The sequence below is a fragment of the Planococcus citri genome, chromosome 2 (assembly GCF_950023065.1).
Source record: "Planococcus citri chromosome 2, ihPlaCitr1.1, whole genome shotgun sequence".
Taxonomy (NCBI): Eukaryota; Metazoa; Arthropoda; class Insecta; order Hemiptera; family Pseudococcidae; genus Planococcus; species Planococcus citri.
In genome coordinates this window covers 18,254,243-18,268,518 of record NC_088678.1, presented here as the reverse complement: position 1 = coordinate 18,268,518, position 14,276 = coordinate 18,254,243, and the positions used below count along the sequence as shown (strand labels likewise).

Sequence of the window (14,276 nt, the reverse complement as noted above, 5' to 3'; positions counted from 1 at the left end):
GACAAAAAAGAAAGACTTGAAATTCTTTGAAAAAAAAAAACGTAAAATTTTGGTCAATTTTTTAAAAAACGAGAATTTTTCATTTTTTTTGCAAAAAGTATCAAGACACATAATCTCAGCAACAATCGGGACTTGTTGGATAATTTCCAGGCTAAGTGAGACTTTTAGATACCAGGAGAAAAGAACCAGAAACGACTTTTTTAGTCATTTTTGTCGACTGAGCTGTTTTTTTTTTATCTTTTGCAACTCTTTGCTAAATGAACGAAATCTTGGCCAATTTTTGAAAATAACGAGACATTTTAAAGATGTTTTGCAAAAAGCAAGACAGAAAATTCTAGCAAAAACCAAGGCCTTGTTAAATTATAGGCTAAAAAATATAGGTAGGTACCTACTACTTTAAGACAATTTTCTGGCAAAATGAGACTTTTAGGCAATTTTTGGAGGAAAAAATGAGACTTTCTCGCATTTTTTTTGCAATTTTTGTCGAAAGGGTTGATTTTTTTTGTAAAGTCAACTTTTTAGCATGTTTTGGCAGTTTCTGACAAAAAAACCGAGACTTATTCTGAGTAATAATTTTATAAGAAAAAAAAATATTTCAAGAAATTTCACCACAGCACAAATTTTTTTACCAATTTTAGCAAAACGCAGAGATTTTGAACAATTGGCAAAAAATTACACCCATGTTCGCAATTTTTGTCAGAAAGTGAGGCTTCTTTTCATTTCTAGGCAAAAAAACGAGATTTCGGATCATTTCTGGAAACAGAAGTATGACTGTTTGTTGAAAGTGAAGCTGGTAAACCCCACATTGATCAGTTATAATTAATGTAACGACTGCGTTTGATGCAGCAGTCTATATTGAGCACAAACATGTTTATTTAGGGAGCCCTCAAATGCTTTCAACGAACATTCATATATTCGAAACTATTTGGGACCCCAATTTTTGAAAATTATCGAGTTTTTGAAACGATTTTTCGACTCCTTTCTCAAACATTATGCCTTGAAAGGAAAGCCTGAAAAAACAACGAACCGATAGCTAACGTCATTCTCACGGGCAATTAATGGTTCATTCGACTTTGTTTATAAGTAAATAATTTTTTTTTGAAGGGCTCCGACGAGTGGGAAAAGTTTATCAACTATTAATAGGCTATAAATAGTACGTCTCATCCATTAATCTCCATGCCAGAAGGCTTATTGCGGACTAATGGTTGCCATTCAATGAACAACTTGATATCTGCACTTCTGAGTCAACAACTTCGAAGGGACCTCATGAAATGTCCCCAGGGGTTTGGATAGAAAATGGTCTCAGTGGTAGCCCTTGATCTAAGTACCACGCCGTTCAAATTTGAGCTGATAATTTTGAATTTAGCTCCCACAAAACAAATTTGAATTTTAAAATTCTCAAAAACTGCTACACAGACACCTAGATTTTTTCCACGGCATTTTCGTGGGGAAATTTATACCCACGCGCTTGACCATTGTGCAAGTTTTATTCTCGCGCTCAACTAAATTTTTCATATTATTATGTTTTTCCAAGATAAGTAATTAAATTTCTTTATTTTTTAAATGAAAATTTGAATAATTTTCGAAAGATGTACCTAATACAAAAAATTTAGTTGAATTGAAAAATGAAAGAAGTTCTCTGTACAACAGAAAAAGAAAAAAATCGATCTCGCAGCGAAAATATCAACAATCACGAAACAAAAACAAAGCCTACAACGAATGAGGCTTCCGAAGGAGCTGAAAGAGCATGGGTCAGAATTGCCCAAAAGTTCAAAAAATCATGCTTTTTACCAAATTTTGTCGACATTTTTCAGTATTCTAAAAAATGACCAAAATTATCGCTGCTTAGTAAAAGAGTCTTTTTTTTTTTTTTACCAAAAAGCCCTTTATTGACTGAATTTCCCAATAAAAACTCTTATTTATCTGAATTTGCCAAAAAAAACTCTTTTTTTGGCTAAAATTTCCAAGCTCTGTATTTTTTGCCAAGAAAAGATTTTTTGAAACATTTGCTGTGTGAGGGGGGCGTCGAGGGCACATAATTTCAAGCTGTAACTTGATAAGGGAAAAGAATCCACCAAAATGGAGTAAGTCAAGTTTTTAGCGGGTTCGTACCAACTCTATTACAAACTTTTGATAAGAAAGGGAGACTCTGGCAATTTTTGGCCACCAAGTAAGAATTCAAGCAATTTCTTGTAAAAAAAAAAAAAAAAAAACAATTTTTGCCAAAAAACGAGAGCTTGGCAATTTTAGCAAAACAATGGGATTTTTGGCAAATTCAGACAAAAGAAAAGTGTTTTTTGCCAAACAGAGAAAATGTTTGCCAATTTAAAAAAAAACGAGAAATAATGATGAATTTTGGAAAAAGCAGGATTTCTTGCCAATTTAACGCAAAATAGGGAAAAAATTGGTATAATTTTTTTATAAAAAACCAGACTTCGAGAATTTTTTAAAATTTTTTGCAAAAAGCAAGACGGACAACTTCAGCAAAAATTAGGACTTGGATAATTTTCAGACCAAGTGACACTTTTAGGAAATTCATATTAATGGAAAGAACAGTTCGCTTTGTTTGCGATTTTTGTCGAAAGTGAGTTTACGAAACTTCTCAGCAATTTTTGGCAAGGTCTGACAGAAAAGCGAGACCGAAAAAACGTAAAATTTTGTTCAATAGCGTGAATTTTTCACAATTCTTTGCAAAAAAGACAAGACAGAAAATTTCAGAAAAGATCAGGATTTGTTGGACAAAACGAGATTTTTTTACGTATCATTGTTGTCAAAAAGGCAAGTACTTACGTAATTTGTTAAGTTTCTTTTAGCAACTTTTTAGCAAATATGCGAAACTTGATAGGAATTTTTGACAATCTCTGACAAAAAAGCAACAATTTTCAGGACAAGCGAGACTTTTAGGTAGATAATTTAAGGTAAAAAAAATTTCCGATGCCGCAGTTAATCATATTTTCTTGCCATCTTTATCGAAAGTGAGTTTTTTCTTTTTTTTTGCAACGTTTTGGTAAATAAACGAAACTTTCCAGCAATTGTTACATTTTGGGATCACGAAACTGAGTAGGTGATCAACAGAAATGATTTTATGATTGTGAAAATACCTGCAATTGATCAAAGAAGCCCTCACCTGCCCTGCTCTGAGAAAAATGATCAATATGTTCCATCATTTCAAAACGTCTTTTTCTGATGGAAATGATGAGTAAGGTAATTTCAGAAAATGAGCTGATTTCGAAACGATTTTTCAGCTCTTTTGTTAGACGCTGAAAGATCTCACGTTTTAAATGGTTCCTTCGACTTCGTTCAAAAGTAAATATTTCATGTTTTTTTTTTGAAGTGACCCGATGGGAGGGGAAAGTTTATCAAATATCAATGTAAACAGTACATCTGATCCATTAGTCTTCATGCCAGAAGGCTTATTGCGGACTAATCTATTCAATAAACAACCAACTACAAAGGGAACCTCAAGAAGTGTACCCCAAGGAATTTGGATAGAAGTGGTCTCAGTGGTAGCCCTTGATCTAAGTACCACACCATTCAAATTCGAGCTGCCAGTTTCGAGTTTAGCTCTCAGAATAAAATTTGGAATTTCAAAATGTTCAAAAACCACTACCCCGACGCTAAGGATTTTTCCACGGCATTGTCGTGGGAAAATTTTGACCCACGCGCTTGACCAAGGCGCAAGGTATGTTTTCCCGCTAAAGTAAATTTTTCATTATATTATTATATTTTCTCAAGATTATCAAAATTCTTCATTTTTTATGAAAATTTGAATAGTTTTTGAAAATTTAATTGAATGGGAAAATAAAATAAAACGACCTCGCAGCGAAAATATCGTCAATCACGAAACACAAACAAAGCCAACAACGAATGAGGTCTCTGAAGGAGCTGAAATAGCATGGGTCAGAATTGCCCAAAAGTTGAAAAAATCATTCTTTTTACCAAAATTCATCGACCTTTTCCGGTTTTCCAAAAAATAACAAAAATTTTCGCTACTTAGCAAAAGCTGAGTCCTTTTTTTGGCTGAATTTACCAAGAAACGCCTTTTTTTTACTGAATTTTCCAAAAAGACCTTTTTTTGGCTAACATTTCCAAGCTATTTTTTTTTCAAGAATAGGTTTTTGGAACAATTGCTGTGTGAGGGGGGCGTTGAGGGCACATAATTTCAGGCTTTAACTTGATAAGGGAAAAGAATCCACCAAAATGATTCCATACAATTAAGTCTAAGCGGGTTCGTACTAACTCTATTGCAAGCTGTTGATAAGAAAGCGAGCCTTTCTGAAAATTTTTTGACACCTAAGTAAAAATTCAATTTTTTGTAAAAAAAAAAAAAAAAAAAAAAAACTATTTTTGGCAAAAAACGAGGAGCTTGGCAATTTTAGCAAAAGAATGCGATTTTTGGAAAATTCAGACAAAAGAAACGTGTTTTTTGCCAAACAGAGAAAATTGTTGCCAATCTAAAAAAAAAAAAACGAGAAATAATGATGAATTTTGGAAAAAGCAGGATTTTTTGCCAATTTCAGACCAAGTGAGACTTTTAGGCAATTTATAATAAAGGAAAACACGGTTCGCAATAAAACGTAACCGACATCCATTAATTTATTTTTTTTTCAATTTTTGTCGAAAGTGAGTTATTTATTTTTTTTTGTAGTTTTCTGCTTAATAAACGAAACTTTTCAGCAATTTTTGGCAAAGTCTGACAGATTTTTTTTGAAACTCTTTGCTAAATGAACGAAATTTTGATCAATTTTCGAGAAAAAAAACCGAGACATTTTAAAAATGTTTAGCAAAAAGCAAAACAGAACATTCTAGCAAAAATCAAGGCCTTGTTGAATTATAGGCTAAAAAATATACTTAGGTATAAGTACCTACCTACTTTCAGACCATTTTCTGGTAAGTGAGACTTTTAGGCAATTTTTGTAGAAAAAAATGAGACTTTCTCATATTTGTTATTTTGCCATTTTTGTCGAAAGAGTTGATTGTTGTTTTTTTTTTTTGCAACATCAACTTTTTAGCAATTTTTGGCATTTTCTGTCAGAATAGTGAGACTTCATAGTAATTTTACCTGAAAAAAATATTTCAAGAATTTGCTCCGCAACACAAAAATTTTCATAAATAGCAAAACGCAGGGATTTTGGACAAATGGCAAAAAATTACACCAATGTTCCCAATTTTCGTCGGAAAGGGGGCGTATTTTCATTTTTGGCAAAAAAAAAACAACAAGATTTTGGCTAATTTCTGGAAACAAACGTAAGACTGTTTGTCAAAAGTGAAAGCTTGTAAACCTCACATCAATCAGTTATGATTACGTAGCAACTGGGCTTGGTGAATGCAGGCTTTTAAGCACAAACATGTTTATTTAGGGAGCAAGGGAGAACTCGAATATTTTCAACGAACATTTACATATTCGAAACTATTTGGGATCACGAAAACAGAATTTATTTTATGATTGTGAAAATACGTACAAATGATCAAAGAAACCCTCATCTGTCCAGATATGAGAAAACTGACCAATATGTTCCATCATTTCGAAACGTCTTTTTTTGATGGAAATGATGAGTAATTTTAGAAAATGAGTAAATTTTGAAACGATTCTTCGGCTCTTTTCTCAAACATTATGCCTTGAAAGGCTGGAAAAACAACCGACTGAACCGCACAGATCGATCATTTGATGGTTCTTTCGACTTCGTTTATGAGTAAATAATTCATTTTTTTTTTTGAGGTACCCCAATAGGTGAGAAAGTTTCCAAATATTGATATAAACAGTACATCTCATCCATTAGTGCCCATGCCAGAAGGCTTATTGCGGACTAATATGGTTTGCTATTCAATAAACAACTTGATATCTGCACGTTCAAGTTAACAACTTACCAAGGGCGAACCTGAAGAAGTATCCCCCAAAGAATTTGGATAGAAAGTGGTCTCAGTGATAGCCCTTGACTCAAATACCAATCCATCAAAATTTCAGCTACCAGTTTTTAATTTAGCTCTTACAGTAAAATATTGAATTCCAAAATTCTCAAAAATCACTACCCCGACGCTTGTGTTTTTTCCACGGCGTTGTCGTGGGAAAATTTTGAGCCACAAGCATGACCAAGAGGCGTGTTTTATTTTCTCTTTTAACTAAATTTTTCGTAGGCTATTATATTTTTCGAAGAATAATCAAATTCTTTATTTACGACGAAAATTTGAATAATCCTTGATAGGCGTGATATAAAAAATGCAGTCAAATGAGAAAATGAAAGAAGTTCTTTTCTGCAAGAGAAAACTGCAAAAAAACGATCTCGCAGCCAAAATATCGATAATGACGAAACAAAAACAAAAGCCAACAACGGATGAGGCCTCTGAAAGAGCTGAAAGAGCATGGGTCATAATTGCCCAAAAGTTCAAAAAATCATGCTTACAAGGATGGTCACTTGTCCCTAATATCCCTTACAGGAACGTCATATATCACTCATCTCACAAGGAAACGATTGTTTCTGCCATTTTTGCCAAAGTGAGCTGTTTCTTTTTTTTTTTGCAACTCTTTGCTAAATGAACAAAATTTTGGCCAATTTTTGAAAAAAAAAACGAGATATTTTGAAAATGTTATGCGAAAAGTAAAAGACAGAAATTGGCCATTTTCTGGCAAAGTGAGACTTTTAGGTACTTCTAGGAGAAAAAAATGAGACTTTCTCGCATTTGTTTTTTGCCATTTACATCGAAAGAGTTGTTTTTTTTTGGCAACATCGACTTTTTAGCAATTTTTGGCAGTTTCTGACAAAAAGCGAGATTCCTGACAAGGGAGCTACCCAAGGTCTGACACGCGGATCGAAAAAATGTTTTCACAGGCGGATAGAGCATCAAAAAATATGTTATGAGCCAAAATTTTAGCTGCTGAAGTTGACAGGGGGAGAAACCACGGGGGTTTGAATATCGAAAAATCACAAAAATATGCAAAAATATGCTGAAAAAAGTATAAAAATTGAAGTCATTCGGCACCCTGTTCGCTTCAGCAGCTAATTTTTTGGCCACGACCTACCATCGATATATGACAACTTATGGTGGACAAGTCGCCGCGATCTGCGTGTCAGACCTTGGGGGTGAATTTTCCCCCACCCCCTAATTTTGGGCGAAACTTTTGAAAGAAAATCTGGGGCATGTGATATATCAAATTGTATGTTTTCTGTGACGCTGAATACGAATATGACGTCAGATTTTTGATTGGACCCCATTCACGGCCCCCAGCACCTTTCCAAAGGCGATAAAGTACCTCTTAAACAAGTAAAAATATCATACCACGGGTATCACAAGCGAATCCAGGCGGCTTGTCCACTCTTGGACATCATTTATATCGACGACGATGGTTCATGGTAAAAAAAAAAGCTGCAAAGCAAATAGGGAGGCGAGTTATTTTGATTTTCCATTTTTTAAATTATTTTTAATAAGTTGAAAATTTATCCTCAAGGTGTTACACACGGATCGCAGCGACTTGTCCAATCAAAAATCTGACGTCATATTCGTATTCAGCGTCACAGAAAACATACTATTTCACGTGTCGCACGAACAAAACACTTTTTCGAACTTTTACTCCCTTTGGGGAGGTGCTGGGGGCCGTGAATGGGGTCTAATCAAAAATCTGACGTCATATTCGTATTCAGCGTCACAGAAAACATACTATTTCATGTGTCGCACGAACAAAACACTTTTTCGAACTTTTACCCCCTTTGGGGAGAGGCTGGGGGCTGTGGATGGGGTCCAATCAAAAATCTGACGTCGTATTCGTATTCAGCGTCACAGAAAACATACAATTTGATATATCACATGCCCCAGATTTTCTTTCAAAAGTTTCGCCCAAAATTAGGGGGTGGGGGAAAATTCACCCCCAAGGTCTGACACGCAGATCGCGGCGACTTGTCCACCATAAGTCGTCATACATCGATGGTAAATCGTGGCCAAAAAATTAGCTGCTGAAGCGAACAGGGTGCCGAATGATTTCAATTTTTATACTTTTTTCAGCATATTTTTGCATATTTTTGTGATTTTTCGATATTCAAACCACTGTGGTTTCTCCCCCTGTCAACTTCAGCAGCTAAAATTTTGGCTCATAACATATTTTTTGATGCTCTATCCGCCTGTGAAAAAATTTTTTCGATCCGCGTGTCAGACCTTGGGTAGCCCCCTTGTGAGTATAATTTTACAAAAAAAAAAATATTTCAAGAAATTTTTCCTTAACACAAATTTTTTTACCAATTTTAGCAAAACGCAAGGATTTTGGACAATTGGCAAAAAATTACACTTATGTTTGCAATTTTTGTCGGAAAGGCGAGGCTTCATTTCATTTTTAGGCGAAAAAACAAGATTTCGGAGAATTTCTGGAAACAAACGTAAGCCTGTTTGTTAAAAACGAAACTCGTAAACCTCACTTCAATCAGTTATGATGAATGCAACAACTGCGTTTGATGCATGCAGTCTATACCTACTGAACACAAACATGTTCAATTGTTCATTAAGGGAGCACTCAAACATTTTCAACGAACATTTACATGTTCGAAACTATTTGGGATCAAGAGACTGAGTTATCAATAGAATTGATTTTATGATAATGATAATACCTACAATTGATCAAAGAAGCTCTCATCTGCCCTGCTCTGAAAAAACTGATCAATATGTTTAATCATTTTGAAACGTCTTTTTCTGATGGAAATGACGAGTAATTTTAGAAAATGAGCAAATTTTGAAACGATTTTTCGGCTCCTTTCCCAAACATTATGCCTTGAAAGGCTGAAAAAACAACCAACGAATATGTACTGCTAAGATCGCGTATTTAATGGTTCCTTCCAATCCGTCTATCAGTAAATAATTCATCTTTTTTTTTTTTTTTTTTTGAGGTGCCCAGAAATGAGAGGAAAATTAATCAAATATTAATAAAAACAGTACATCTTATCCTTTAATCTCCACGCCAGAGGGCTTACTACGGACAAATGGTTTCCATTCAATGAACAACTTGATAGGTACCTATCTGCACTTCTGAGTTAACGACTTACGAAGGGAACCTCAATAAGTGCCCCCCTCAAGGCATTTGGATAGAAAGTGGTCTCAGTGGTACCCCTTGACTTAAATACCACTCCAATCAAATTTTAGCTGCCAGTTTTGAGTTCAACTCCGATCGGTGAAATTTTGAATTTCAAAATTCTCAAAAACCGCTACCCCGACGCTTAGGTTATTTCCACGGCGTTGTCGTGGGAAAATTTTGAGCCACGCGGTTGACTAAGAGGGGTGTTTTATTTTGCCTTTTTTAACTAAATTTTTCACATTAAGTAGATATATTTTGCAAAAATTATTAAAATTCAATATTTTTGATGAAAATTTGAATAATGCTTGAAATGTGTAATATAAAAAAATTGAGTCAAATGAGAATATGAAAGAAGTTCTTGGTGCAAGAGAAAAGAAAACAAAAGCGATCTCGCAGCGAAAAGATCAATAATCACGAAACAACAACGAAACCAACAACGAATGAGGCCTCTGAAGGAGCTGAAAGAGCATGGGTCAAAATTTTTCCACGACAACACCGTGGGAAAAAACTGAGAGTCGGGGTAGCAATTTTTTTAAATTGTTAATTTAAAATTTTATTGGGGGGAGGTCAACTTGAAACTGGCAGTTGAAATTTCGATGTGTGGTACTTGGGGAAAGGGCTACCACAGATGATGAGCCCACTTTCCATCCAAATCCCCAAGGGGCATTTCATGAGTTTTTCTAGTTAGTTGCATGTCTTGGTATTGATTATGACATCACAATCTGCAGCGAGGGAGTCGTCAGGTGGAATCGTGCTCTTTCCTTCAGAGATCTCGAATATTATTACAAGATTTGGTCCACTTTCAAGGTCTTCAACTACCCAACAGTCTGAAATCCTATCGAATCTGATTTCTCACAAAAATAATCATGTTATCTTGGCATTTATTCATTTTTCAATCTCATTGCATTATTTGAAACTGAATAATTTTTCAATGTCTATTTGCCCCTTCAACGGACAGACACGCAACATATCAGTCTTACGATCGTTTCTTCGTAGTGTCGTAATTTCATTTTCATCTCCTTACTTTTTGAGACTCCAAAATACTCGATTCGCGTCCACAATATTTCACACTAGTTTTTAATTTCAACCTTGAAAAGCAAAAAAAAAAAATCAAAGGCCAAAATAAATCTACGACACAAAATTACCAGATAGGTACCTACTATTAGAAAACTGTTAGTTCTTCAGTAAGTAATTGTTTTCATTTTCCATTTGTTACTTTTTTCAGATCGAAGGAGCAAAAGTGGCATACTCGCTGAGTCGAACGAACGCCATGAAATTGTACAATACCAGTTTTCACACTATTCCTTTTCCTGGATGTGAACAGCATGCCATATTAAGCGACGAATACTGGGAGTGCCAAGTTAGTATGATTAGCTTTTGATACAAGCTTCTTTTTTTCCTCGCATTTTAAACCTGCTCATTTTATATTTTGAGGAAAAAAATAAACAAGTAAAACAAAAAGAAACGATAATCCCAAATTTCAAACCAATTAAACTCATCTCAATTTTTCCACTCTTTTTACAGGCTCGTCAATACACGTTGACAATTTATCATCCGGTAGGAACTAGTAAAATGGGCCCGGACGACGATCCAGATGCAGTAGTCGATCCTCAACTACGAGTACGAGGTATCTCGAAGCTACGAGTAATCGACGCCTCGATCATGCCAAAAATCGTCAGCGGTAATACAAACGCTCCGACCATAATGATCGCAGAAAAAGGATCAGATTTGATCAAGTACGATTGGATGCCTCCTTCGTTAAAGAAATCAAAAAAACCTCGTAAAAATAAAATGAAACCGAAAATTCGTCGTCATTGAAATAAATTCTTTGCAAAAAGTCGAGTTTATTGCCAATTCATGTTTCACTTCAGCTGAGAACTGCTGGAATGATGAAAAAAGTCTCACAGACAGGTCAAACATAAATTTTTTGTGTGACAACTTTGCACAGCGAAACTTTTCCTGGAGAAGGATCACGGGGCAAGGTGTTGGAAAAAGACTTGCCTTGGAAATTCTTCAATGGACCGAATGTCTCGTCGAACTATGAATTTGAAAAATTCTCATTATAGGCTTCGCAAACAACTCAAGATACGTATAAGATTGCAATATTTTTATAATCTCTATCTATCGGTAGGTACCTGTTTTTGAGTAATGCAATATCCAGGATTAGGTTTGATAACGACGACGGTTGAACATTTGTAAGTCTTTCCTGTGTCAACATCTCGAATCGTGCCACGATACGAATAATAAGGTGAGTTCAAAGGTATGAAATCTATAGATATGATTTGAGTTCCAACAAAAGCAGGTGTAAAGGATCCAGCTCTGGCCACTCTCTGAATTATTTTACTGAGCTTCTCGAATACTAAATTCGTAGTCGAGCACTAAAAAATGGAATATTTGCAAAATCCAGATTCATTGGACAGATAATTTCACCAAACAGAATATGTCTAAAGTCACACTCACGATATTGAAAAGGAACACAAAATCGAAAATACCATCCTTGTGTTCCACAGCTTCTTCCAATGTAGCATATTTATTATTTTTGTTGAATAATCTGGCTTCGTAGGGGAAACTGGAAAATTATCAACATGGTAGATTTGGATTATAGTAAATGAGTAATGTTTGAATGGATAAAATTCAGTTCATTTTACAGGCTGTAATCGAATCGATTCCCAAATAATTTTCCTTGAAAAAAAAGTAGATGGTTGAATTGATTCCAATATTTACTTTTACATACAGTTGAATTGATTCTAGTAGAGGAGAAACGGGTGATGAAAAGTGAATTCGTCCAGGTCAAAAATCAAAATTTAACACACTCTTGAAAGTAGAAAATTTTTTGAAAATATCAAAATTCTTACAAAGTTGAAAAATTTGATTTTAAAAAGGGAAAAAATAGGTAAGTAATCATTTCTGTTCAATTTTAGTGAAAAAACAGGACTGGGAGCAGACATTTTTCCAAGTGCTGCAGGGGGTAGAGAAGGGGTTGAAATTTATTCAAATCGAAATTATATTTTCGAAATGAGCAGGATGAAATAAAAAACAAAATTCTGAATTCTGAAAGAAGAAAGAATAAAAAAAATAAACGAAACATATCAAAATGATCCGAAAATTTTTTTAAAAAGCGAAATTTTTTGAAATAAGGTCGTCAGCAGATATGCCTGTCTGACCACTCGAGGTCATGGTCAGCTCACCTTTCAGGACTTTCAAGGCCATTGACCCGTATGTGACTGGTTTAATCCATGTTCGTTTCTTTGGCCAAAAAATCAGACTGGGAATCAATTCAACTACACTCAAAATTAAGTTGAAATCAATTGAAACATTTTTCAAAAATTGAAAATCAATTCGATAACTCCCATTTGAGTCACCCTTTGCCATCGATTGTAGTTCCAGTGATTCCTTTAGAATTATTACCAGCCCAATAATACAAGAAGTTGACTAAACTGTAACCATCTTCTCCTAAAACACCCCCAGTGGCATTGGCACCTTCTTTTATTTGGTTTGTGGTTTGAACTGTAAAATGATTATACGCACTGCAATTGAAAAAAAACCTGCCCTGGTATATACGAGTAAGTAGATTTTCAAAAATGATTTCATACCAGAATATCCTGTATTGACCACAAGTGATCCAGCAGTCGCTACTGCAGTTACAAATAATGGACTTGATATTGCACTAGCAGCACATTTCTTCAAATTTTTGGTATTTATATTAATTGCAGAAGGTATGTACCTGCGATTCAGATTCTCTGGTTGCGAATAAACTGGTAGAGAATATTGACAAATAATGAAAAAAATACATATCCACGTAGTATACAAGTTCATTTTTGTTTTAAAAAAATTTTAAAATTTTAAATTTTCATCGATTTGAAGCCTCGAGCACCTTTATACTGCATAACATAAATTCTGCTTAAAGATAAATGTTATTTTGTTTTCGTTTGTATCAGTTTCGAGTGAATTGGTTTGGGTATTTTATGAAGTAATTTTGCAACAAAAAAAAAACACGTGTTGTAAAACATTTGTTCGAGGTGATAAACTGATAAATAGAATTTCCTGTTTACTGCGCTCAACCTTCGTATAAAGGGTTCCCATTAAGAAATAAAATTTTCAGAATTTTATCACTCTGGTAATAATGATAAAAAAAGATAAAGATGTCTGCTTCTCATCGAAAAATTACCAAATTATTCGAATAAACAACGCAGAAAAAGTTGTCTGTTGCGAGGGGGGGGGTCTTTTGGTGCAAAAAATATTGTGTGAAGGAGTTGCCTACTTTCAAAACTGAAGGGACTAAATATATACGATTTTGACCTTGGGAGTGGAAAGTACTGCGAAAAATGAACAACATTTCCAATCATGACTGTTTGCCTAACTTGCAAGTCGAAGGGACCACGAATAAATTTCAACTTCGAACGCGATGAACAAAATAAGGTGCGGAAATGAATACACAGAACGTTGAAAAATGAAAAAATTTTGTTACGATAATTTTTTCCCTTACTTTAAAATTTGATAAAGCGTTTGAATCTGAAAAGATGTCAATTCAATGCATTTTTTATAGCGAATCGAAAATTTTCGATTTCCAAGAAATTTGCAAATTTTAGAGTAAGAAAAGAAATGATCATAACAAAATTTGTTCATTTTTCGACTTAGGTACTATTCATTTCTGTACTTACTTACAATTAGGTATTTTCTGGTGAATGTTATTTTTCAATTTTACAGCACTTTCTTACTCGTCACGTCACTATTTCTCAAGTGATGCGCTAATTCGTTCTTTTTGTAGATAATTTTTTATACCTATGTATTTACTGATTAAGTATTTCATCAAGTTTCAAACTATACTGATGTTGATGAGAAAAATAAATGAAGCTTGAAATAGGTAAATTCATTTTTTTTGTAATTAATTGATCAGAAATAGAGTTTTTAAGATGTTTCCTTCAAGATAGTAACAGTACGAAGAACTATATTAATATTGTATGCGGCAATGCCCACAGACATCCTCCATTCGTTGTCTCTGAGAGATAGAAGGCTTAAGTTTCTTTTGAGAAGGTAAGCAACATTTCATTTCAAATCTAAAAATTGAAATATGCAGCAGTGGGTTCGTTAGTAGGGTGATCCTTAAACACATGACAAAAAAAATTGCTATTTCTTCTGCTTCCAGCCCTCAAAGTGTGGTGACCTCCAGTGAGAAAGTAATTCCCTATTTTTAATTTTTTCCATTTTTGAAAAACTCTGGCTA

At 34.4% G+C, this 14,276-nt stretch overlaps 2 protein-coding genes across 2 annotated transcripts in view; one reads left to right on the top strand and one right to left on the bottom strand.

Moving 5' to 3' along the window:
* The window catches only part of LOC135834856 (glucose dehydrogenase [FAD, quinone]-like), a 58,279-nt gene extending 47,380 nt beyond the window's left edge, over positions 1 to 10,899 (top strand). Inside the window, exons 7-8 of the mRNA XM_065348833.1 lie at positions 10,278 to 10,412; positions 10,577 to 10,899. Coding sequence (XP_065204905.1) covers positions 10,278 to 10,412; positions 10,577 to 10,870 — 429 coding nt within the window. The 3' untranslated portion in view covers positions 10,871 to 10,899. The remainder of the gene's footprint in view (positions 1 to 10,277; positions 10,413 to 10,576) is intronic.
* On the bottom strand, positions 10,883 to 12,969 carry LOC135834857 (carbonic anhydrase 2-like). The gene is made up of 5 exons (XM_065348834.1): positions 12,646 to 12,969; positions 12,415 to 12,559; positions 11,513 to 11,621; positions 11,188 to 11,430; positions 10,883 to 11,090 (listed from the first exon to the last, which is right to left on the bottom strand). The coding sequence occupies exons 1-5, from the start codon at positions 12,866 to 12,868 to the stop codon at positions 10,965 to 10,967; spliced, it is 846 nt and encodes a 281-aa protein (XP_065204906.1). The 5' UTR covers positions 12,869 to 12,969; the 3' UTR covers positions 10,883 to 10,964.
* Positions 12,970 to 14,276: the final 1,307 nt, after the last annotated feature.